The following is a 23,944-nucleotide window of genomic DNA, read 5'->3' on the forward strand; positions in this document are numbered from 1 at the left end:
AAACCCAACGTAGGCAAACGCCTAAATATTGTACCGATCTGTGTTCTGAGTTCTATGTTGCCATGGACTGGATGATCTGACATATTGGTTGATGTTGTCAGCACCTATGGCAACACAGGAGATCAATAAGGGAATTTCTCTGCGACAGACAGCAACGGCAATGGCGATGGACAGCAATGGTAATAGCGATGGAGAGCAATGGCAATAGCGATACACAGTGAAGACAATAGCGATGGACAGCGATGGCAAGAGCGATAGATAGTGATCGCAATAGCGATGGACAGCAACAGAAAGAGCGACTAGAAAGCGATGGTAAGACCGACGGAAACAGCATCAGTAGCTGTTGCCAATTTCCCCGCAGAAAAATTCCCATCGATATTACATTGACAAGACACACCAGCCGCTCTAGCCGCATATGTACAGCGTCCTGGGCATGGAAATCGTCCAACGTTGAGGCATTGTTTGTCCAGTCGAATCGAACAGCTGCGGCATCCCGGGCAGCTCAACTAGATATACCTCCTGGCATTCGGTTTTGATCAGGCGAACGAATTGGTCAATGTACTGGGTTAAGAGATTGAACTAAGTGTCGCCGATGGGATATAGGCATGGCTGGCCACGGTCTCTGCGTCCTATCACAATCTCCCTCGCGAGCTCACGGAACCCTTACATCCCCCTTTCGCTTTCGAGATTAAGCAGACCGCGATCGAATATGGTTCTCACTACTCGGTACCGTCTGTCGTTTCGCGGCAATTCGATGGTGTCAGTCCCGTGGCCCTGCGTGGTCACAATGGCTTGGATGTGATGAGAGAGAAGTGGAAACGATGGCAGGAAAAAGGAGCCCCAAACTCATAGGTGTCTTCTGGCAAGAGAGAAGGGAACGGTTTGGGCGGAAGTATCACGGATCGTGGGAGTCCAAACCGACAAGGGGAGGGAAAAGTCTGTTCCATACGCGAGCTATCCCCCGTGGGTTGGTATTTGTGTGAGATACATGGCGACGCGTCACAGGCACCGCGTAAGGGCTACCGAGATATAGGTAGCTACCAAAGTAGGTAGAGGTACCAAAGTAGGTGGTAGAAGCACTGTGTAGGAGGTACCTCCTTACCTTAGATAGAGAGAGGTTGCGGTAGTTCCGCTTGCTATCAAGGTGGTACCATCTACTAGAGCAAGACGAGTGAGGGTGTACTCCGCAGGTAGCTTGGGAAAACTGAGGCGAAGGTGATTCATTGGTAGAAACAAGGAACTTCTTTCTCGAGCTCCTAGTATGGGGAGTTTCACCATGCTTATTTTACAGGGTTTTTGCTGGCACAGCTGCGAAGATGACAGCCACCGATCAAATTCTTTATTTTTCCTAATTCGCATGATTTACTCCCATCCATAAAAAGGGTCGGCATTGTGAGTAGGTAGGTAGCCAGGCATGTCGCCAAATTTGGCAGGCGGCACGTATCGTGGCGTATACAGAGTAGTAATAATCGATTTAACTTTGACCTTCGACGACGCCGACACGTCACCTACACAATTCCTTACGCCACTCTTGCCTAGAATCAATCGCTCTACGGCCTTTAAATCCCGGTCCTCTTGTCTTCCGTCGTGCTGAATGGGACTCCATCTCTCGCCGGTTTTCTGTCGAGTCTCCTCAATCCTCATCGCTTTTCGCTGCCAACGCCGCCTCCGTCATCACATTTACATCATCATACATAGGTAGGTAACATACAAACCAAAACCCGAAAACCTGCATCTCTCAAAAACTGACCAAACCACCAGGATCTGTCATCTATTATTCTGAGCGATCATCTCCCAAGATGGACAGTGACGCTAAGTCCCAAAAGCTGTCGATTGATGGGAGTGCTGCAGAGAGCGCAGCAACTTCCGACAATTTTCAATGCCAGTGCTTTGCAGGTTGATGCAGAGGTAGGCGATCCATTCTATCCACACCAAGTTCCACTGACGCCGACGTTAAATATTCTTAGCTCATCCATGCGTACCAAGCAGCTGCCCCGGGTTCTCAAGCCTTCCACACAAGGCTCATCGAGCTTGTCGTTGTGGCTGTGCACCAGCTTGCCGTCTGCCTATTCAAGTCGACAGACTCCAACCTGCACAGAGACGATGATCTTGGCACATGGCGGCCATCTGAAGACCTTAGGAACTTTTACCCCAAGGGTCCACTCCGAACTCTCTTCCGACACACCTGGTACCACGATTATGACCAGTATCCCGAAGGTGTTGCTGATGGAGTTGGGTACTGGGTTGAGACGCGCATCTTTGGCGGTGTCGTCCTGTTCGACAGACGCCAGCCAGGATCCGCCCCTGATGTTGCGGCGAGTATTCAGACGTCCTGCATTTGGCGACAACTATTGAAATTGGACTAACTAGTCACCTAGCCTGATGCTGTATACATTCATCCCGACCTGCGAAATGTGACCTATCGTATCTGCCGACTCCTCGAGGACCAGAAGCAACAGCTTGTGCAATTCCTGGTCTCTGATGCAACGCCGCCACCAACCTGCCCACTTCCCTTCCGCGGCGACCGTAACAACCGTCAACGTGTTGACCCAGAGGAGCCCATCGAGACCAGTGGCATCTATCGCGATAAGTGGGAGCGTCGGCCGCCATCAGCAGATGACGGCGATATGCGCCGGAAAGACGTGGTAGACACCTTTAACTACATCTCGGAGGAGGACTGGACTGCAGCACGACTCCGTGGTTTCGAGCAAAAGCGTAAATTTCTGAGAGAGCCGGAATAAAAGCTCCCTGTCCATGCAATTTCATAGCTACCCCATTTCCCCAAAATTCAGTCTCTAATTAGTTGCTTTGCTGAGAAAACCAATCATCCACATCCTTCTTGAAGTCCGGCTTGTAAAGCCAGCCAAGTTCGAACGCCTCCCTCGCAGATTGCCCCTTTGCCGCAGTAACCGCGTCGTCGGCAGGCATCCGCCTGAGGTCGATCTGCTCGTTGAGCTTGAGAATCTCGTCGACCCTCTGCTGGCGGTATGTCTGCCAAAATCCAAGGGCCTCCTGAGGCCTGCCGATCTCGTCGGACCGCCCCAGCAACAGCGCCAGCATGTACACGTCCTCGAAAGCCTGGTTGATGCCCTGCCCCGCGGACGGCGGGATGGCGTGGGCGGCGTCGCCGAGGATGATGACGCGGCGTGTCTCCGACACCCATCTCTCGAGCTTGGGTACCACGAAGAAGGGCCACTTGTTGACCTTGGCCGGGCTGATGTGCGAGACGGCGTTCTGCACCATCTCGGGGAAGTGCTCGGCGTCCTGTTTCAGGAACTCGACCCCCGACTCCTTGTCCGCAACGAAGGCCCGATCCCACCCGGGGAGGTCTTGTGGGGCCGCCACGCGCTGCTGCTTGCCGATCAGGACCTCGGAGCCGTCGACTCCCTGTGGGGCAATGACGAAGGCGCCGTGCGGTGAGGTGATGGTGACGGGAAGGTGGTAGCCAGCGGGAAGATTCAACTGCGAGGTCGGCACGGCGGCGGTGATGCCGGCCATTCCGATGAACTTGGTCTGGAGGTCGGGGTAGAGGTGACGACGAACGGTCGAGTGGATGCCGTCTGCGCCTACAAGGAGGGCAGCAGATTCGGTCGTTCCATTGGTAAAGGCAAAGGTCACGCGTTCGGGGCCGTCCTCGATGACGTGGGAAAACTTGACTCCGTATCGCACAACGATTTCCTTCTCCTTCAATGCTGCAACCAGCTCGTCGATGAGCACATGGCGGTAGATGCGAAGTCCTCTGTAGCCGTACTTGTTCTCGCCACCAAACTCATACGTCTCGAGTATGTTCCCGGCAACGTCCCTGTATTCGAGAGTCTCGAAATTGTAGCCCTTGGTCTTGACACTGCCGTATAGCCCCAGAGCATCAAGGACTCGGAGAGCATTGGGCGACAACATAACGGCACCCCCGATGTTCAAAGGGGCAGGCCGGGATTCGTAGACGGTGACTGGGATGGACTGCTGGTGCAGAGCAACAGCGAGGGTGAGGCCTGCAAGGCCTGCGCCGATGATGGCCACATGGGGCTTGGGGGATTCCATTGCGGGATCTGAGAGTAGAGTGAGGCTCTGGTCTTGATGTTGATGTTGATGTTGATGTTGATGTTGATGCTTTGAAGACCGGGATGGACATCTGATGGCTTTTTATAAAGAAGTAAACCCTGAGATGGGTTGGGCAGACTCGAGATCCGACTCATCCCCGAACCGTGGTCCGGTACGGCCGCCAAGCTCCCGGTGCCCACCATCACCCTCAAAAGGGGCCTCGGGGTTAACGGAGAAGAGCTCCGGTAACTCCGTTGAAGTCCGACGTTGTTCGTCAGCACAGCGTCATGACGGTGACGACGCCTGCAGCGCTGTCAAGTGTAGTGGACAATATTTTACTCTATTAGCATGGCAATAGGGGGTTGTTCCCACACCGACGGTTGGGGTGATGACTCAGAGAGTGTCTGGGAAATTACTCCATGTGCAGGTTTAAGACTACCCTTGCAGAGTAAGAAACAGTATCGAGGGTAATGGAGGGTTTCAAGGGCTGATTTATCGGTTTGGAGTCTATGCATAAATAAATACCAGCCGCCCTCAAACGAGCCTCGATTCTCTTGATATCACCAATCATATCCATGTCCTCCGCGTCTGCCTGACCATCCTTCTCAAATTCGATCCCCCATTCTCGCCCCTGATTTATCCTTGCCACAGCGCAGGACCAGGGATGGTATATTGAAGATCTGGCTCGTAAAGATTGAACAGAATGCCCGGATCCTCCGGGGTGTAGAAAGAGGTGGCGGGTTCGCCGGACGGAACCGCGGACCCGGAGCCGGTGACCTCCAAGTTGATGCACTGCGGGTAGGCCTGGGCACCGTTCGGCTGGCCCGCAGAGTGGAGCGCGATGATCTCGTGTCGGAGGACGTAGTTTCCCGGGGCGACGCTGCTGGGAATGGTGACGGTCCAGGAATTTCCATTGGCGATGAGGTCGTCGGTGGCCCAGTTGCCCGGGTTGGATCCCGAGATCAGGCCGTCTTCGTCAATCTTCGCAAACGACAACGAGGTCTTGTCGACGGATGAACACTCGCCGTTGCATGCGGCCAGGTAATCGATGACTGGGCCGTGGTGGGAGTCGGGCCAGGTATTCCACACCAGCGTGACCGTTCCGCCAGCCGCGACGGTCGCATATGCCGTCGCCGCTGTGGCTTCTTTGTGGCAGATGATATCGGGGCTCGAAAAGGCGTCTGGCGCCACGAAGCCGTTGTCCAGATTTGAGGCGGTCCAGCCGACAGACTCGGGCGGTACATTGCCGGGAACTGCGCCGGGGTACTCCACTCCGTCGGCGATGATGGTTGCAACGTGGCCATGGGCACTCGCCACAGCGGAGAGCGAAAGAACGGAAAGGGCTGTGAGAAAAGCCATGTTTTCTACAAACGAAAAAATGTCGTACAATACTAGAGTAAAGAGGTGCCTGTTATCTGAGACTGCAGAACGTGGACAATAATTACTCGACAGGTGATTATTGGGACATATATATATTATATCTAAAAATGGCTGAGCTCCATCAGACATTGCCATGGTAATCAAGATCTTCCCATAAACCTTCCATTTTCAGGATTTACCATGTTTCTACACTCCCAATGACCACCTTCTGGGGGACTTGGTAGCCACTTTTAATATATATGCGGCGCCGGGACGGTGTGGCACGTGCCCGCGGCCCGCCAACCCGGCTTTTTGGCGCCGATCCCTGGGCCCGATAAGGAAGGCGGGGCGGTCGGGGTTCCGTGGTCCGGCTCCTGGCAAACCGCAATTTGGGACCCTGTCTTGCAGATCTGCAGATCGGGGTTGGGAAAGCCTTCGATAACCTGGAACAGGATCAGGTGTTCGGCATGCGCTCCACATTATAGATTATGCAATTCGATACCCTTCATATATGTTCTCCATTTCCTGCCTTGTGCCGAGCAACATTCCGGGTCAGTCACTCCCCGAATCCGCCCATGGTAGCTAAAAGTTGCTTGAGACTCCCAGCATGCAGATACAACTCACTTCCGCCGATATGCTGGTGCCTGAATACCTACCTCGAAAATGATTTCATCGTCAAGGTCTGTACTTGGCGATGACGAATGATGTCAATGCCCGCCGCGCCTGTGGTGCATTGCCCTCCGCATCGGCCCGAAGAAAAGCTCTCTCTCGCTGCTGCACTTTTGTGGGGTGAGGGATTAGGGAAAGAAAGATGGAAGGGGGGTGATTGCGAGAGAGTATGGAGGTGCTAGAAACTGGATAAGAAAAGAGAGGAGGCTGATAGCTATGACTGCAGTTTGGCAATGGAAAGTATATGAGTATGGTAACAAGAATAGCGAGACAGTTCCCAATAGTATCCAGCCTTGAATGTCACGAGCTCGTGGCTAGAGTTGCAGTCGAGTAGGGGACACCGGACATTGGCGACATTGGGGGCTTAACAGTATAAGAGCATCGACAAAGAGCAGCAACTCCTGCTGAGATCCAGAGGGCCTGTGTGCCCAGTCACGTGTTTTTGGAAGTTTGGAGGGGTAATAATCCAGGTCTGACCTCAGATGGATTTTGGGGAGAACCAACCAATACACAGACCTGAGAAACCCCCCCTTTCTTTTGAGACCCCCTTCACTCTTTTTGAGCCTTCGTGAGGAAAGCACTCTTTTTCTTGTAGATCACAGTCCTGATCTATCTACTCCTGCCGGCTTTGCCACCAATCGATACGGGGCGAGGGCATAATTAGTGTGACACCCTCTGGGAAAGGTTAATGTTCCCATCCACATCAAAGTCTCCTCAGTGAATGAAAGCCACATAAGTAGGTTAGCGCAGTACAAGTGCCAGCCCCTGCACCAAGGAGGTTGCATTAAGCTTCGCGAAATGCACACCAAGGTTTGATATGGAAAACCTTAACTAGCTGATATTGTTGATCGGAACTGGTAATTAGTCTTCCAACCTTCGCCGAAACCCTTGACACAATGTCGAAATCCTTGACGCAGCTGGACTTCACCACAAAGAAAGCTGAGCTTGCAGCTCACCGGATATTATTAGGCTTTTCCATTAAGCACCTGCCAATTTTGACAGGTGGTACTCTCGCATCGGCAGTTACTGGTGTGTGCTCTGCGGGGTATTTTAATGAGGGACGAAGCGGTTGCCTCTTCCCGCTGGAGGGATTAACTGGTTCATAACCGTCTCTGCACTCTGTGCGGATATCGGTTATTATTTTGATTGGCCAACCTTGCTCACCAATATGCTGCTTGGGGAAGGTGGTCAACACTTCAAGCCAAACAAGCACGAGCAAATGCGGCATCATAATTGGGGGCCGTTGGTTCGCACCGGCTTGCGAATTGCGGGGGATATTCGCGAAGGTTTAATTATATGCCACTGCCTGGAAGGAAAATCCCCACTCCTCCTCCGTCGCAACCCGCCTCGTTTGTTTAAAGTATGATTTCCCCTCATCCAAGCTTGAAGCATCCGTAAGTTGCTTCTTCAGCCATGTCTGGAGCGATGGAAATCACCGGGGATGGGGTCAACATGTCAGACCCCGAGAAGACCCAGAACCCACGGGTTACGTGTGAACGCATTGGAGATCAGGTCACTCACGAGATGCTCGAGGTGCTCGCCCCTAACGGCGAAAGGGAGTACATTCTGGACAAGATCAACAACATGACGGAGGAAGAAGCTTTGGCGATCGTCCAGGAGTCGGTCAAGTTCCACGCGGACGACTGGAACTTCCCTTCCGACATGAGGGAGCGCATGAAGAGGCTTCTCGAAGGCCCAAAAGCGTACGGCGACTTTTACGATCGCGACCTGCGGATTGACGCCACCATGATGAGGTACTCGTCCCCCTATCCTGGAGTCCGCTCCGTTGCGGATCCCGTGGACGACGCCGATGTCCCAATCGAAACCATCCGTGCATACTTTCTGGGCATCGGATGGGCCGTGATTGGCACCTTCATGTCGACATTTTTCAACAGCAGATTCCCGTCCATCAGTGAGATTGAACCAAAGGCATAAATGCTTCCCGGCCCTTTCCGCTTGCTAATCCTAGCCGTTTTTAAACAGGCCTGAATGGCTCGGTAATCCAGATATTGCTGTTTCCGTGCGCCAAGTTCCTGGAGGCCGTGTTGCCCGATTGGGGGGTTACCGTCATGGGGGTTCGCCACTCGCTCAATCCTGGACGTTGGAGCTTCAAGGAGCAAATGTTTGCGACTATCACGTACAACATCGCCATCTACACAACGAATAGCTACTCCATGATACTCGTCCAGAGGTCTCCGGTCTTCTATGGACAGACATTCGTCACGTTTGGATACCAGCTGATGCTGACCTTGTTCGTGCAGCTCATGGGCATGGGGTTTGCGGGCTACCTGAGGCGGTTCAGCGTGTACCCAGTCAAGGCACTGTGGCCGACGATTCTACCAACCATCGCAATGAACCGGGCCCTCACTCGTCCCGAGCCGAAGGAAAACATCTACGGGTGGACAGTCTCGCGGTACAGGTTCTTCTACATCTGCACCATCTGTATGTTCTTCTACTACTGGCTGCCCGGCTATCTGTTCACTGCGTTATCGACGTTCAACTGGATGACCTGGATAGCTCCGGAGAACGTTACACTGGCCATCCTCACCGGATCCTCGCTGGGGTTAGGCTTGTTCAACCCCATCACGACATTTGACTGGAACGTTGCCACGTCTTCCTATGCTGCCCTGGCCCAGCCCTTCTTCAGCACATGCACCATGTACTTTGGGGGTCTCCTCGGCGGTTTGATTATCCTCGGGATATACTACAGCGGGATGTATAACACGGCTTACCTGCCCATCAACTCGTCCTCTGCGTTTGCCAACGATGGCACCGTCTTCCAGGTACAAAAAGTGGTCGTTAACAACAAGCTCGACCAGACGCTCTACCAGGAGTACTCACCTCCATTCTATTCGGCCGGATACATCTTGACGGTTGGGGCGAACTTTGCTTTTTACCCGGTTTACTTCCTCTACATCATGGCCAACCAGTGGACCACCGTGTCGACGGCTTACGTCGATTTCTACAAGGGGCTGCGGTATGGCAAGGGCAACTACGAAGGGGCCATGGATGTGCACAGCCGGCTAATGTCCAGGTACAAGGAGGTGCCCGACTGGTGGTTCTTGCTGATCTTGCTCGGCTCCATTATCGTCTCGATGGTATTCCTCAACATCTACCCGCTCGATACCCCCGTGTGGCTCGTGTTCCTGATGATCGGCATCAATCTCGTGTTTGCCGTCCCCCTCTCGTTTCTGTCGGCGACTACGGGGACCAATCTGGGGCTGGGCGCTCTCATCCAAGTCATCACCGGGTATATGCTCCCCAACAACCCCAACGCCTTCCTGTTTTCGCAAACACTGGGTTCCTGGGCCCTGGCCGGGTACGGAGACAACTATGTGCAGGATCAGAAAATGGCGCATTACTGCAAGATTGCTCCGCGCGCCGTGTTCCGGAGTCAGATCGGCACGATCATCATCACTTGCTTCGTCGCCGTCGGTACCCAGGACTTCATCTTCAACAACGTCAAGGGCCTGTGCACGCCCAAGCAGCCCAGCAGATTCACATGCGCCAACGACGGGGCACCGCTGTACGCGAGCTCCCTGATGTGGGGCCTGCTCGGGTCTAACCGCATGTTTGGCTCGCTCTATCCGCTTTTTAAGTGGTGCTTCCTCATCGGAGTCGTCATTGCTCTCGTCTTCTTGGTCGGGCAAGGTCTTGGGCCAAAGTACCTGCCCGGCGTGCGAGAACACCTACGGTCGAGGCTCAGGCCGAGGACCTTTGCGATCCTAGATCGGACTCTGTTCCCCTTTGTGGCTTCATTGCTCTGGCTAAACCCCATCCTGATCATCCAGGGAGTGCAGCACTGGGCGCCGTCCAACATGTCGTACAAGACCCCGGGCATGATACTATCGTTCATCTTCATGTACTGGCTCCCACGGCATAGGCTGGCGTGGTGGGAGAAGTACAATTATGTTCTGTCGGCTGCCTTGACAGCGGGAGTGGCCATCAGTGCCCTTATCATGTTCTTTGCGATTGGATATAACCCCATTAGTCTGAAGTGGTGGGGAAACACGGTCAGTTCAGCTGGAGTCGACGGGTCTAGTGTTGGCATTTGGCCAATGCCCGCCAGGGGATACTTTGGTCCCGAAAAGGGGAGTTTTCCATAGGTACTAGATTACGGGGTGAGACAAGTAGTCAACCAGAATGGGCGCCGTCTGGGACTCCTCATCTGTGATAATGTGAGTAACCCGCTTGCCAGTGCCGTGTATCCGCCAGCCTGCAACCAAGATGGAAAAAACACAGAAGGCTATTCTGGACCGCCCGGGCTTTCCCAAATTTGTCTAGTTACATGCTGGGCTGCCTCGTGTGGGGTCACCTCGAATCCGGAGCTGTTGGAAGGAAGCGTCGCTTTCTGGGTTGGTAAAGCGGATGTTGTTGCACACACTTTGACAGCCTGGCTGCCTACTCACAGTACATCCAAGACGTGATATTTGGAGTCTTGAGAGGAAGTCTATGTACCGAGGGTGGAAATATATATCCAGCAAATCTAATTTTATCAGGCGTTGTGCAGTTTTCTCCTGCGGTCTGTTAATGAGTTTCTTCAAGCGAGATGGGGACCCAAGGGGGTGGGGGTGTGATGGGGAGGGGGGGGAATTAAATTACATCAAGTCAAGGTTTCGTTCCATGGACGCCAGGTCTGCTGGTCAAAAGTTGGCATGCACTTGACTTGGTCCGGAGGCGGTTGCCACTCGACCTTGTCCTCCGGCCCAGCGCCCTGGCTGATCCACTGCGACACGTATCCCTTGTCCTCCTTAATCCGCTTCCCATTCTCGTTAGAGTATTCCAAGTTTACACTGGGAACAACGGCAATCTTCCCGTACCCCTGGAACCACATGTCTTTGCAGAACAGCTGCGGCTCGCCCTGATGGCACTCTCCTGCATCCGCCCGGGACGATCGGAAAGCTACTCTCCCCTCCACCAGCGGGGCTGCCGTAAAGGCCACAGCTCCATTCCAGCACGCAAACACCTGAAAGGGCCTATGCGCCTCGAGGCGTTCCTGGGAGGTGGGCTCGTTCCAGAAGAGATTGGATGAGAATCTCCAGCTCAGGTCCGGTGGGATCTCAAAAAAGGTGTCGCCATTGATGGCGCGTGCTACGTAGACATCGTAGAAACTCGGTTCATCCTCGCCGTAAATCCAGTCGAAGGCACACGTCATGTCGGCGCCAAGGACGTGGCGTTGGTGGACCAGCTCCAGGATGTCCTCCAGGCAGATGGCGACGTCGTTCAGGAAAATAACGGTGGTGTTGGAGAATCGAGTTGGATCGCTGAGCATTGGCTCAAGAGCCAAATTTCTCAACTCGGCGAGCTTGGTAAATCTGGCACCTGCGAGTGGATCAATGTCGTTCGATAGTTCGAGATGCACCGTCGTCAACTTGTCCAGGTGAGGTTGCAAAGCCGCGAGTACTTCAGCGGTTCCGTCAGGAGAGTTTCCTTCAACGATCGATATAGCGCAGTTTTCCGGTCCAAGGAAACGGATGGCCTCCACCACGCTTCCAATCAATCGTGGAAGAAGTGGGAGACATGCTCGGAGATTCAGGGCAAAGAAGTATCGTATCTCGGAAGGTTCACGAAACGCTGGTTTCAAGTATTCGTACCGAACCAGATCGGGCTTTGGGCATTCCAGTCTCGGCATATGCGTGTCGTCAGGATCCAGGATGGCACTGACATACGCCGTGAGGTTGTCGCGCGACAGGATGCCTACTTCGGAGTTAGAGAAACGCGGAGGGGCAGGTCTGTTTTCGCACGTACTGCTCCGCAAAGGATCGGGAGAATCATGGCCCCGAAGGGGAGTCGGCCGGTACAGGCTAGAGGTTATGTCGGGATGAAAATATAAGGCGAGTGCGACCAAGGCAAGGATCACAGCTTGGCAGGCAGCAAACAACTTCACACGGCCCATCGTCATGCCGATGCAAGACGTATAGAATGAAGCAAATAGCTAGGTGACCATCGGAGGTTAAAGTAAGATGTCGCTGGAGATATGATTGAAGGCAGTAGGAGAGGTAGAGTTTGTGAAGAGGTGATTCCTTGGGCAAAGGGGCGCCGGGTGATATTTAGGCGCCGGGTATTAGAACCCCCCAAGGCGGCCGAACCAGACTGTCGGGACAAGTAAGCCAGTAAGATGGCCGCGGTTCCGACTTTGACAGGGGTAAAGCGCTTGTCTGCAACTCCAGGTCAGATAATCCTGGTGTACTCACGCTTTTGATTGGTTAACCAAGGCAGCATCCAAGGAGGAGTCGCAAATTCTCCCAAGATTTATCAGTCCCAGCAAGTCAGAACCAACAACCAGTAATTAGCACAGGAGCACGGGGTTGGGGTCCAATGCCCCAGTAATTAATTACCAACTGCTTTCCAGCATCTTCCCCGATTCCTCTTCTGTCAAAGATGCACTCCAAGTTTCCCGTCCTCCCACTTGAAAATCCATATTGAAGCCCGGCAGTCTTCTTCGGCTTTGCGAATTCTGTGCAAACTATGGCGTTTGGAAGGGGACTCATCACTGCAGCGCCCGCGCGTCCTACCGGCCAGAGTCCTTCTCGCCTTCTCGAGGAGCGGATTACAAGCGAACCTGTTACTTGCGGTTATCGCAGTGGTGATCCCGCCCACGCCTGGCTGGCACCCTCGGGCTACAACTGCCGCGTGGACACATTGAACGGTCTCTGGGGCTTCTGTCCTACCACCGTGATTGCAGCAACTGACTGCGGGCTGGGTGGATATTGCTTCGACACAAACACCTGCACTTCAGGCTGTGGCCAGCCGGGCCTGAGGAACAACCCAACCATTACCACATGGACATGGTATGTACAGTGTGATACAAGAGACCATCGGTTTGATGTGCATGGTGAGCTAATCATGATCCAATTAATTAGCACTCCATCAGATTCCCAACCCCGCTTTTGCTCGACAGCATTCTTGACGTTTGGGATCGACCAGACGTACGTTTACCTCCATTGTGGCCCCGATGCCGGCACCCAGCACTACATGGCTTCCCCGACAGCTTCTCCGGCTTCTTTGTCGTCCACTCATTCGACTTCTCCCTCTCCGATAACAACCTCAGAAAGCCCAGTCTCGTCAGCGACGCCTTCCTCGAATGGTACGTCGACTTCATCGATGCCTTCACTCGCATCAGAACCCAATAAGAATAGCGACGGTGTCAGCAGTGGGGGAAGCACAAACAACATGGGCGCGATTATAGGTGGGAGTATTGGGGGGTTTGCACTGCTGTGTGGCTTTGGGATCGTGGCTATCTGCCTCCTGAGGAATAACCGGTCTCGAGGGGTAGACTCTCTCCAGAGACCTAGAACACCTCAAGGTAACAGCTGGTCGCCATCCAACATGATAAAACAGGGCGGTTGGGGTCCTCGGGAGCTCCCAGCACACGTCCCTAGTGAGTTGCCGGTACATCCCGTAGAGTTGCCTGCTGGGCACGACCGGTAACAAACCAAATCATGTTACGTGTACCGTGCATATATACCCAATAGATAACAGAAACCGGATTCCAATCCGGGTTACTATGTAATTAGAGCATGCTCTATCCCACTCATCATGCGCCACAAAGTCCTATCATCGATCAATGTATTGTTGCACTTCAGCGAGACGCTGTCTACTTCGCCTAGGATTAGCAACACACGAACCCTGTGCATGGATAGGCACCGGCCAAGACGTGGGGTTCCCTCGCATCACTCGAATAATTCTCATCAATGAAGATCTCATCCTCGGTCAGGTAGGTATTCATTCTAGCTATTTTTCTTCATCAAACTGCAAGACATTTTCCACCGACAATCAAAAAAGAATGTCCCTACACTTTGCACTCCGCCTGGGGATACGTGTCTTCAGTCTTTCCACAAACGGTTTCCGCCTAAGTATTGCCTTGGGGACAGGAAGCGTCGTTTGTCCCAATAAAGACAACGAGAACAGCAGCGAAACTGCACAATCATGTCAGTGATTTTTCAACCAGGGCCAATGTATTTATCAAGGAAGCGGGGACCTACGCTGCGGTGGCTCCGAATATATCCTTGGTGCTTGCTGTCGTGATGATATTAAGAGAGAATGAGAACAAGGCTGTGAAGATGGCGGTGGCTCCGAGCCGGCCCGGCATGTCCTGTATCACATACAGAGCTGCGATACCTGCTATCGGAAGTAGGCAAGCTACAAGCGTTGCCAGCGTCTTCAAAACCCTGAAGGTCCCTTCGTCGCGGTAGCGGACGGTATTCTGGAGGTAATCCTCCGTCTCCTCTCGCTGATGAACGTTAGCAGTCCTGTCATATCGCAAGTGAGCGTTCTAGGAGCAAGTGAGGACATGCATGGATGTGTCTCCCCAGGAGCGAATTGTAACGGTGGACCAGCCGTAGAGTGAGCTCCGAGGTAAAGCTGTCCTCGGGCGATGGGGGTTTGAGGGTGACCATATCGTCCAGGTTTGGTTCACTCCATGTCTTGCGGTCCGAGCCTTCGAGGATGATGTTTCCCATTATTGGGTTATCCATCCACCCATTGAGAGCGCGTACTTGGCCCTGCAGAGGGCGGCGAAGTTCAAGAACCTTGTGATGTCGCAGTAAGGCGTCGTCTGATTTTATGAGCTCAAATTATTTCACCCAACTCGCGATCGGATGACGGAAACTTACAATACTCCTTCAACTTTTCCCTAATCTCCAGGATGGTCTCCAACTGGGCCCCATCATTGCCTTCCGGCGCGTTATCGCTGCCTGATAGCTGGAGCGTATCCCAGTCGTAGGCATAGCGCTCACGGTCCTCATGAGCCGACTCTTTGTCTTTCTTCTGGTATTTCCGGAGACTCCTCTCCAGCTCGACCAGCTCCGCTTGCCTGTACAGGAGATCTTCCGCCCCCAATGCGCCGAAGCGCCGGAAGGCTGTGAACTCTGGGAGGTTGCCCATGAACTGACCTAACCGGTCATATCCCTCTGCGGGGTTATCTGGGAGCCCTAGGACCTCGCCCAAATCCTCATTGCTTTCTTCAGACATGTTCTGATGTCCGATCATGGCGCATGGTTCTTACCGACGATGATGATGGAATTACCGGTCTTTAGAGTGTAATATGATTTGGAAGGGGAGCGCAAATTCAGTTTTATGTAGGTTAGCACGGCCCGTGGCTTGCTTTGTTGTGAGACGATGTGCGTCAGCACTGCCCCCTTTCCCGTGTGGCACATGTTATCTATTGGCCATTTCGCTGGCTGTGCCACCACACTTCGCTGATGCAGGTGTTTTGCCTGCCTATCACAACACTAGCCGCCTTAGGCGAAGCAGGGTGGTGGTGGCGATGATCCTGTGACCGGTCTCGCAGAGCCTCGTCGGGCTGGCGGGGAGGGATGCCCAAATTAATCATTCCTCTGTAATAAAACCCGAACCCCGCCATTCCATTGCCGGAAACCGCGCCTTGTGGACGATCACTTTTGGAAACGTCTCTCAGTGTGTGACGTGCCAGTCGTCGTACCACAAATAATTACAGCCCCAGAAGCAAAATGCTTTCGCCACATCGAGGCGGCAAGGAAAGCGAGGCGGCAGGCAAAAAACAGGGCAAAACGGGGAAGAGTCACTCGGAAAGGGAGCCTCGCGGGGGCGGCGACAAGACAGGCCACCAACAATCCACATCGCATCAACAGGAGGCACCAAGTGATGGTCTGGAGCTGTCAAATGAGGGTCAAGGGGAACCCGAAGACGACGGTCTCGGCAACAACGAGACAAACTATCATTTCGACTGGCGAAATGATGGCAGTGCCAACGATCATGCAACAGGCACCGGAGCGTCACAGTGGTCGGCGTGGAATGGAGAGTGGGATGTGCAATATTCCTTGAAGGGAGAAGGACCGGAGCCCGGAAATCCCCCAAGTTCGGTATCACATGCCAGCAAGCCTCCATCCAAAGGCAAGCAACACGAGCCTCGACAGAGGCACATTGAAAAACATACCGAGGCGCCCCCTGAGGAACCTTCGTCGTACGACCAGTCAGCCGGGGCGAGCGCCTCGCCGAATGTTGTACCTCACGGATATTACGGAGAGCCGTACCAATATGACGGTCAACTGCTAGATCAATTTTCTCAGGTGTCTCTCTACGGTGATCCCACAACTCAGGACGATTATGTGCCTGCACTTGGCTACGAGGGAGGAAGTGGTGATTATGATGCACTCTATAGGCATGGCGGACAACAAGCAGAACCTCCTGTCAGGGAGGAACCCGAGTCTGTGAGTCGTCGTTTACCATTTCGCCTCTCGAGGTGCACATCGCTCACTACAGAGGCAGAAGTATGATGTGTCCTTGCACTTCAAGATGAAACTGAAGGAGAAATGGAAGGACGCCCGGGGGATGTTCGACACCGGGAACCGGGCCGGATCCCTTATTCTGTGTGACACCGTCTTTAGTCTGGGTTACCGTCACGAAGACATCGACTTTAGCCGCATGATGGCCCTAGAAGTCGTCGGTGGCCACCGAACCGACACCGTGGGAGTAATCAAGTTAGCGTACTGCTACTCCAAGGGGTCGGAGACACTTGAGGGCGACTTCCATATCCTGATGAAGGTGATAAAGGATTACGACGTGCTCATCGCCCCTCCAGACCAACCTCGCTACCCGGGGGAGGTACCGCCCGTTGCGGCGACGATTGGGGCGAAGCGTGAGCTAACTGGTGGTGGGTACTCTATTTTTTCCTTCCAACATCTTCGCAGAAGTAGATGGTTCCAGCTAACTTTGGAGGTGGGACAGAGGAGAAGACAGAATGGAAGAAAAAGGTACTCAAGGCGGAGAAACGGGCGCAGAAAGCACAGGAGGAGAAGGACAAAAGGAAGGAGGCAGAGAGGGCCAAGAAGAAGGAGGCCGACAAGAAGAAGCACCACAAGTAGCGCCCGGCTCTGAGATTTGGCACTGTTATGCGAAGCTGACCGGATTTTGTCATGCGTGAAGGGAGAGAGCATGCTGTGGTAGATTAGAAACCTGTCGTGTAATTATTGCCAGCATGTTGTTTATTTGGGAGATGGAATATTTGGCATTGATACCTTGAATAACGGCGCCTAGGAACTGCTATATTACTCTCCAGTCACATAGAAGAGGCTCAGACCCTTCACAGATTGCAAATGCGAGTCAACCATTCAGCAGTAATTAATTAATGTGCTGGGACAGCCATCACCAAGCAGGCTAATACTTAGAGGGGAGCGTACACGCAGGCGGGAATTTGCAGGCAGGTTACTCCTGGCATAACTAACCAGACAGAGCCCAGTCCAGCGAATAGGGAGCATGATTTGCCTCCTTGCCATCTTCCCCCCAGCCACAACAAAATCGAGCCATCTGGAAACCTAGAAACCTCATTTCAAGTTTGAACCGTTCCCATACCTCATGCAGGGGCAAGACGCCTTGTCACTTAATATTGACGATCCAGAGTCTTGGGAACTGCACGTGGAGCAAGATGCACCCACGATGCATTAGCCTCAGAACACCCGCCGCCCCACAATTGCCCGACGAGGTGAGGGGCAAGCTTCAGCTCATCTTATTAATGGCGCTTCTGCCAAGTGAAAGGGTTTGGGGCGCACATCGAGGACAACGTGCTTGATAAAGTTATTCACTCAGTACTGTACCTTTTGATGTCAGGAAACTCTTGGAAGCATGGAATGCACCAATCAAGTCGACTCAACTCTCCAAGGAAACGTGGGGACTTTAACGGGATCGAGGGCACACACCCCCACTCCTCCCAGAACCCAAGCTTACATGGGCGAGGTAGACGCAGGCCAATCAGTGCTTGCGCTACCACACATGTGCGCTGACAAGAGGCTCAAGTGGCTCTGCGGGAGGCCCCAAGGTTACCGCAACAGCCCCCACTAGAGGGATGATTTGACCCAACGGCACCTTTATTTCCGTGAGGTGAACTGATTCTTGGGCGTGCCAAGAGCAAGCTAGCGAAACCTGGTCTGCGGGACCCTCACAAGTCACAACTCTTCCCCCCACGCACATGCATATAACCTTGGCTTAGCCTGCCTGCCTTTGGCATGCGCATCCTTTCGTCTGGTGGTCATAAAATGCTCCAACGATAAAACCACTCGCCCCGGCGCCGCATGAATCTCCTCCGTCAGTCAGCTCGATCCGCATGGGGCTAGTTGTACCCATGGCCGATATTCATTGATCGGGCCGCCCTGACCCCGCGGGCCCGTCCCGGGACAAACACCACGGCGCGACAGCGAAAACAAGACCCTCGGCAGCCAAGATGAATGACCGGTTCTTCGAGCCCATGTCACCGGAGATACATCCGCATACATACGGGGGGAACAAGGCCTTCTACAACATCGCAAACGACTACACCCACATTCCCGACCCGAATCTGAGACGGCGTTTGGCCTTGTCCGATATCGACAAGGTTCCCTTCAGCCTGTACCGTGAGAGCTCCTCAGCAGCAACTGGCCTCCAATGTTGGGACTAACCACATGATGCGCTCCCACAGATGTCCGTGCCGTCCTCGTCGCCGGGATAGGCTTCTTCCTCGACTCGTACGACATATTCGCCATCAACCTCATCACGACCTTCCTGGGCGTGGTATTCTGGCAAGGCGATGGCTCTGCCAACGGCTTCGGCGGGAATCGCGGCGAGCTGCCGACCCCCGTCAGCCAGGCGCTGAAGGCCTCGACCAGCGCCGGCATCATCATCGGCCAGGTCCTCTTCGGGTGGCTGGCCGACGTGTTCGGCCGCAGGAAGATGTACGGCATCGAGCTGGGCATTATCCTCCTCTCCACCATGAACTGTGCGCTGGCGAGCTCGAGCCCGGCCATGACCTCGACGGGGCTGTTTGTCTTCTGGAGGGTGATGATGGTAAGGAGACCTCCTGAGTTGCAAGCTGCAACAACGGTGACCCGCGATGGATGATAACTGAGTTCTTTCTAGGGAGTTGGCATCGGTGGAGATTATCCACTCTCTTCTGTCATCACAGCTGAGTGAGTACAAAGCGCCCCTCCCCTGAATTGGGCATACAATCGGCTACCTGCCGAACGTTTCCTCTTTCGCTGACCGTCTATCATAGATTCGCCCCTACTCGTTGGCGTGGGGCTATGATGGCGGCCGTGTTCTCGATGCAGGGCATCGGTCAGCTAAGTGCGGCGATCGTGGCTCTGATCGTCACCGTGGCGTTCAAGGAATCCTTCATCAACATCAAGAACGTCGCGAGCTGCGACTACCCCTGCCAAGTCGCCGCCGATAGGTCGTGGCGCATCATCGTCGGTGCCGGTGCCGTTCCCGCCTGTATCGCCTTGTACTACCGAATCACGATCCCCGAGACACCACGATACACATTCGATATCGCACAGGACGTCGAGAAGGCCGATGCCGATATCAAGGCGTATATGGCCAGCCAATCTGAGGGTGTCGTCGACGCCATCCAGCAGGCCAAGACGATGAAGGCCGTGTCTCCGTCCCTGGCCATCCCCTCGGCATCCTGGCCGGACGTCTTCTCCTATTTTGGTCAGTGGAAAAACTTCAAGATCCTCATCGGCACCACATTCTCCTGGTTCTTCCTTGTAAGTATTCCGGTTCCCCACACATCTCGCTTTGACAACTGACACAGCCCCGTAGGACCTCGCATTTTATGGCCTCGGCCTCAACAATTCCATCGTCCTCCACTCGATTGGTTATTCCCACGGCCCGACATTGTATCACACACTGTACAACAACGCCGTCGGGATGATCATCCTCGCGTGTGCCGGCAGCCTGCCGGGCTACTGGACGGCCATCCTCACCGTCGACAACCTCGGACGCAAACCGCTGCAAGTCCTCGGCTTCATCGTATTAACCATCATCTTCTGCATCCTCGGCTTCGCCTTCCACAGCCTCTCCGAAGTCCCGATGCTAGTCCTCTACGTAGCCGCCCAGTTCTTCTTCAACTGGGGCCCCAACACGACGACCTTCCTCGTGCCGGGGGAGTGTTTCCCGACCCGGTACCGCTCCACCGGCCACGGCATCTCCGCGGCGATGGGCAAAGTCGGCGCCATCCTCGCCCAGGTGATCAGCATCCCTCTTCTGACCCGGGACTCACCCGAGGGCTGCACGGGCATGGACTGCAGCCCCTGGATCGACCGCCTGATGCAGCTGTTTGCGCTATTCATGTTCTGCGGCATCTTCGTCTCGCTTCTCATCCCCGAGACCAAGGGCGCGACACTCGAGGAGCTCGCCGGAGAGGCTCCCGCCCGGCCGTCCAACTCGAGCCGCAAGGGCAGCAGCAGCATCCGCACCACGACCCAGCCACCGTCCTGGTGGGCCGAGCTGAACCCCTTCTCCGGCGGCCAGCCCGCCGGATTCTTCTACCCGGGCGCCTCGGGTGGCCGGAAGGGCCGCCGCAGCCCCAGTAGCGACATCATGAGCAGCCCCGAGCTGGCGGCGCAGAAGGCCGAGGCGGCGGCCAGGGAGAAGGGCCTCTGGCACGGGCGGTTGATGGGGAGGAAGGAGAGGGCGCCGAGTAGCGAGAGCAGCGGGTACGCGCTTAGCAACGCCTCCGGAGGCGGGGACGAGATGCCCATGATGCCGCCGAGCGCGCTGCCGGCCTGGGGAGGTGGCTGGGGGCGAGCCGGGGAGCGTGGCGGGGTGCTGCCGATGACGCCGATGGAGAGTATTCGGCTGCATGACGTTGGGTCGTTGTTGAAATGAGATAGATTTCGTTGTGCCCCCCTTTTTTGCTTTCATTGTTTTTGGTTTCGGTTTTGGTTGAAACATCCCCAGGAGATACCAGGTCGTCCGTAGATAGCGACTCCAGCGATGATGGGTGGTCTTGTGGCCCCGCTGTACTAAAGAGCAAGCAGGGCGCACAGGAGTTTTAAGATGGGTTATACCTCAGAGCGGAGACTCTATGATATCAGGAACATCGGGTTTTTACTTGAGCATTTTTAAAGATGTGAGTAGATAGAATAGTGGCTAAGCTCATTTAAAGAGACTTCTATCACTTATTAACAAGATGGGGGAAGCGGGTGAAGTTGACTTCACGAGGAGGAAGGAGGAAGTTCGGTGATGTGTTCGTCAGTCCATCGCCTTGGACTTTGTAAGCAACTCAACCATCCACTCCTTCATACTACTCATCGCTGTTCCCATTATCCCATCCCGTCCCTCAAGAAGGATGAAATCATGGGCCTGTTTCGGGAAGACATCCAACCGGACAACCAGACGAGGATTCCGGCTTCTCAGCTCCGAAGCCACAGCCACGGATTGATCTCGGAATAGCTCGAATTCCCCGGCGGTTACATATATCTCCTTCACCACTGAATCCATGCCGTCGAAGCTGGTCCCGTCTCCATCGAGGGGGAAAGCCGCATGCCTGATATCTTCACCGCTCGTGCTGCCAAAATCAGGACCAAGAAGCGTCCGCCCACACTGAGTGACCAGCCCCGCTGACAGCATATCCAGTGCATGGTTCTCCCTGAACGACCGGTCCGTCGTCTTCTTGCTGACCCACGGCGAAACCAGAAACGACCCAGCCAGTGGTTCTGCCAGCTGGACAGCCCCGATCCCCGGCAGCGGACGATTGAGGTGGCAGAGCAGCTGCGCGGTCAAATTACCCCCGGCCGAATCACCGCCGATGATAATGTCCCCCGGACGAACCCCGTCTGCTAGGAGTCTCTCCAACCCGGCCACGGCCTGCTGTAGCTGGTCGGGGAACTTGGCCGCGGGGCAGAGCGTGTACTCGAGCACGGCGACAGCAGTCTCGACGTCGCAGGCGATGCCGGCTTCGACGTAGGCGCGCCAGCACCACTCCAAATGGCCCGGGACGAGCGGGGATATGTATCCGCCGCCGTGGAAGAAGAGCACGACCTTGCGGGCCTGGGCGCGGTTGCCGACCCAGAGGAGGGAGGACTTGCCGTCGGGGAGGGGAACGATTTCGGGCTTGAGCCTGTTCGCCGATTCCTGGGTGGCGGTTGGTGGGAGCTTAGAAGCCTTCCGGCGGATCCATGACTGGTAAGTGGCTCGGGTCGAAGGGGAAAGCAACTGGATTTGGCGCGGGTAGAAGCCGCCGAGAAAGACGCGGATGACGGCGCAGATGCAGAAGAATTTTAGGGGCACGCCGCGATACCATCCCACCACGAGGGTGCGGGCTAAGTTCACGGATATTTTGAAGGGGGCTGATGGGATCAGTCAGTAATCTGAGTAGGCTTGTGGTTGAACTATTTTAAGATGTGCATACCATAGCATGTAAGACGGTACACCAAGTCAAGATACTCGAGCAAGGAAAGTCTGGGAGCCATGCTGAACGATAATAACCCATTTGGGATGGATTCAGATCAAGAGCAGCTTGCTGAGTTTGGGCTGATCTGATGCCAATTAAAGGCAGCTCGGCAAACCATGAGAATCCCATGTGAAATATCCCCGCACTCCTGTAATTACCTAGGTAAACCACTAATTAAGCTAGGACCATGCCAAGACGATCGCCGATCGCGCCGGTCGGTCACTAATTACTCGTAGCAAAGCTAAGAGGACATTGCACTTTCCGTTGTAGCATCCTATTTCACTCAATCTGTCAACACACCTTCTAATATTGCAGACCACATCGCGCTCTCCAAAATGTCTCTTCTTCCCAGAGAAGGACTGACCCTCGACTTCCTCGCCAGCGGCATCCGGAAATCCCTCCTCAATCCCAACCTAACCCTCCCCGCAGCCCTCGGCATCCTCCTCTCCACCACCTCCCACTGGCCCTCCACCCTCGAACGCATCCCCATCTCCCTACCACCCTGGGCCAAGGCAACCGCCTACTCCCTCGCCGCAACCAGCGCCCTCCTCTCGCTCACCGAGCACCTCAACCACGGATTCGCCAACAACTGGACGTCGGACCCGTCCTGGGACTGGTCGCGCGAAATCGTGCTCATCACGGGCGGCAGCAGCGGCATCGGCGCGACCGTCGCGCAGAAGCTGCTGCGCGCCCACCCGGCCACGACGCTGGTCATCATCGACTTTGCGCCGCTGGCATGGACGCCGCCACCGCCACCACCAGCGGAGGGGGGGAGAGTCCGCTTCTTCCAGTGCGATCTGAGCGATGCCGCCGCGCTGAGGAGGGTGTGCGACGCCGTGAGGACCGAGGTTGGCGATCCGACCGTGCTGGTGAACAATGCCGGGTTGTGTCGGGGGTTTTCTGTCACGGAGGGGACGTATGCGGATATCGAAGTCACGGTGAGGACGAATCTAGTCGCGCCATTTTTGCTGGTCAAGGAGTTCTTGCCGGCGATGGTGGAGAAGGATCACGGCCATATCGTAAATATCAGTTCAATGAGCGCGGTGATTCCCCCGGCCAGGATGGCGGATTATGCGGCTACAAAGGCTGGACTGGCTGCTCTGCACGAGGTAATTTAAGCTTGGTCCTTGTTTCGTAGCCCGGGTGTGACTGCTTTCCTCGCTAACACGATCTCTCAGTCGCTTCAGCTGGAGTTGAAGAACATCCACGGCGCCCGACGGGTCCGTATGACACTCGCCATGTTCAGCTTCATCCGGACGCCGCTTCTCAGGGGGGAGACGCGCCAGTGGAACTTCTTCTTCCCGTTGTTGCATGTCGAAACGGTGGCTGAAGCCATCGTCGAGGCACTCTTGAGCGGCCACGGCAGGACTATCTACCTACCCAAGATCATGAGATACGTGTCTATCCTGGTACGATGGCATTCCCGGAAGGCACTTATTTTGCAAGAGACTAATCAACTATGGCTGAACTAGCGAGGTGGGCCTGAGTGGCTGTTCCGGATTGCTAGAGATTCTACAAAGTCGTTGGGCGTGGACTTTAAAGGACGACAGGAAATTGATCCCGAGACCGGTGCGCTGCGTGCAGCATGAATCACCAATTAATGGCTGAATAACGAGACTCCACGAGAGCGTAGTTTACTTCATTAGGACCAATCTGGATTCTAGATAATGTTGAGTTCTATCTTAAGTTTAA

At 54.6% G+C, this 23,944-nt stretch overlaps 12 protein-coding genes across 12 annotated transcripts; 7 read left to right on the plus strand and 5 right to left on the minus strand.

Moving 5' to 3' along the window:
* The first annotated feature begins 1,752 nt into the window (after nt 1–1,752).
* Nucleotides 1,753–2,889, plus strand: QBC33DRAFT_548875 (uncharacterized protein). Its single transcript, XM_060428907.1, has 3 exons — nt 1,753–1,908; nt 1,968–2,315; nt 2,379–2,889. The coding sequence occupies exons 1-3, from the start codon at nt 1,837–1,839 to the stop codon at nt 2,739–2,741; spliced, it is 783 nt and encodes a 260-aa protein (XP_060279860.1). The 5' UTR covers nt 1,753–1,836; the 3' UTR covers nt 2,742–2,889.
* QBC33DRAFT_548876 (FAD-dependent urate hydroxylase) lies at nt 2,387–4,132 on the minus strand. The gene has a single exon (XM_060428908.1). It carries the CDS (start codon nt 4,036–4,038, stop codon nt 2,800–2,802), a length of 1,239 nt encoding a protein of 412 aa, XP_060279861.1. The 5' UTR covers nt 4,039–4,132; the 3' UTR covers nt 2,387–2,799.
* A 441-nt stretch (nt 4,133–4,573) lies between these two features.
* QBC33DRAFT_479077 (glycoside hydrolase) lies at nt 4,574–5,382 on the minus strand (the record flags this gene model as incomplete). The annotated part of the gene is made up of 1 exon (XM_060425306.1): nt 4,574–5,382. A coding segment is annotated over one exon (708 nt), but the record flags the coding sequence as incomplete, so codon positions are not given.
* Nucleotides 5,383–7,404: 2,022 nt separating this feature from the next.
* QBC33DRAFT_573102 (OPT-domain-containing protein) lies at nt 7,405–10,431 on the plus strand. Its single transcript, XM_060430687.1, has 2 exons — nt 7,405–7,978; nt 8,050–10,431. Exons 1-2 carry the CDS (start codon nt 7,480–7,482, stop codon nt 10,170–10,172), a joined length of 2,622 nt encoding a protein of 873 aa, XP_060279863.1. The 5' UTR covers nt 7,405–7,479; the 3' UTR covers nt 10,173–10,431.
* QBC33DRAFT_548881 (glycosyltransferase) lies at nt 10,219–12,118 on the minus strand (the record flags this gene model as incomplete). Its single annotated transcript, XM_060428909.1, has 3 exons — nt 11,815–12,118; nt 10,669–11,763; nt 10,219–10,583 (listed from the first exon to the last, which is right to left on the minus strand). Coding segments are annotated over exons 1-2 (1,243 nt in total), but the record flags the coding sequence as incomplete, so codon positions are not given.
* Nucleotides 12,119–12,534: 416 nt separating this feature from the next.
* Nucleotides 12,535–13,497, plus strand: QBC33DRAFT_580840 (uncharacterized protein; the record flags this gene model as incomplete). The annotated part of the gene is made up of 3 exons (XM_060431226.1): nt 12,535–12,808; nt 12,968–13,153; nt 13,190–13,497. 3 exons carry the CDS (start codon nt 12,535–12,537, stop codon nt 13,495–13,497), a joined length of 768 nt encoding a protein of 255 aa, XP_060279865.1.
* Nucleotides 13,498–13,635: 138 nt separating this feature from the next.
* Nucleotides 13,636–15,163, minus strand: QBC33DRAFT_548884 (uncharacterized protein). Its single transcript, XM_060428910.1, has 4 exons — nt 14,682–15,163; nt 14,364–14,623; nt 14,052–14,299; nt 13,636–13,985 (listed from the first exon to the last, which is right to left on the minus strand). Exons 1-4 carry the CDS (start codon nt 15,055–15,057, stop codon nt 13,919–13,921), a joined length of 951 nt encoding a protein of 316 aa, XP_060279866.1. The 5' UTR covers nt 15,058–15,163; the 3' UTR covers nt 13,636–13,918.
* A 246-nt stretch (nt 15,164–15,409) lies between these two features.
* Nucleotides 15,410–16,480, plus strand: QBC33DRAFT_213233 (uncharacterized protein). Its single transcript, XM_060422690.1, has one exon. It carries the CDS (start codon nt 15,537–15,539, stop codon nt 16,320–16,322), a length of 786 nt encoding a protein of 261 aa, XP_060279867.1. The 5' UTR covers nt 15,410–15,536; the 3' UTR covers nt 16,323–16,480.
* Nucleotides 16,315–17,106, plus strand: QBC33DRAFT_548889 (uncharacterized protein). Its single transcript, XM_060428911.1, has one exon. The coding sequence runs from the start codon at nt 16,342–16,344 to the stop codon at nt 16,921–16,923; it is 582 nt and encodes a 193-aa protein (XP_060279868.1). The 5' UTR covers nt 16,315–16,341; the 3' UTR covers nt 16,924–17,106.
* A 901-nt stretch (nt 17,107–18,007) lies between these two features.
* Nucleotides 18,008–20,685, plus strand: QBC33DRAFT_479087 (major facilitator superfamily domain-containing protein; the record flags this gene model as incomplete). The annotated part of the gene is made up of 5 exons (XM_060425307.1): nt 18,008–18,431; nt 18,497–18,861; nt 18,934–18,983; nt 19,070–19,562; nt 19,618–20,685. The coding sequence occupies exons 1-5, from the start codon at nt 18,263–18,265 to the stop codon at nt 20,683–20,685; spliced, it is 2,145 nt and encodes a 714-aa protein (XP_060279869.1). The 5' UTR covers nt 18,008–18,262.
* A 175-nt stretch (nt 20,686–20,860) lies between these two features.
* Nucleotides 20,861–22,368, minus strand: QBC33DRAFT_548891 (esterase). The gene is made up of 2 exons (XM_060428912.1): nt 22,211–22,368; nt 20,861–22,148 (listed from the first exon to the last, which is right to left on the minus strand). The coding sequence occupies exons 1-2, from the start codon at nt 22,269–22,271 to the stop codon at nt 21,052–21,054; spliced, it is 1,158 nt and encodes a 385-aa protein (XP_060279870.1). The 5' UTR covers nt 22,272–22,368; the 3' UTR covers nt 20,861–21,051.
* A 129-nt stretch (nt 22,369–22,497) lies between these two features.
* QBC33DRAFT_213246 (uncharacterized protein) lies at nt 22,498–23,934 on the plus strand. Its single transcript, XM_060422691.1, has 2 exons — nt 22,498–23,361; nt 23,431–23,934. Exons 1-2 carry the CDS (start codon nt 22,588–22,590, stop codon nt 23,722–23,724), a joined length of 1,068 nt encoding a protein of 355 aa, XP_060279871.1. The 5' UTR covers nt 22,498–22,587; the 3' UTR covers nt 23,725–23,934.
* The last annotated feature ends 10 nt before the right edge of the window (nt 23,935–23,944 follow it).

The sequence above is a fragment of the Phialemonium atrogriseum genome (assembly GCF_030411735.1).
Source record: "Phialemonium atrogriseum strain 8032-3 unplaced genomic scaffold QBC33scaffold_29, whole genome shotgun sequence".
Classification (NCBI taxonomy): domain Eukaryota; kingdom Fungi; phylum Ascomycota; class Sordariomycetes; order Cephalothecales; family Cephalothecaceae; genus Phialemonium; species Phialemonium atrogriseum.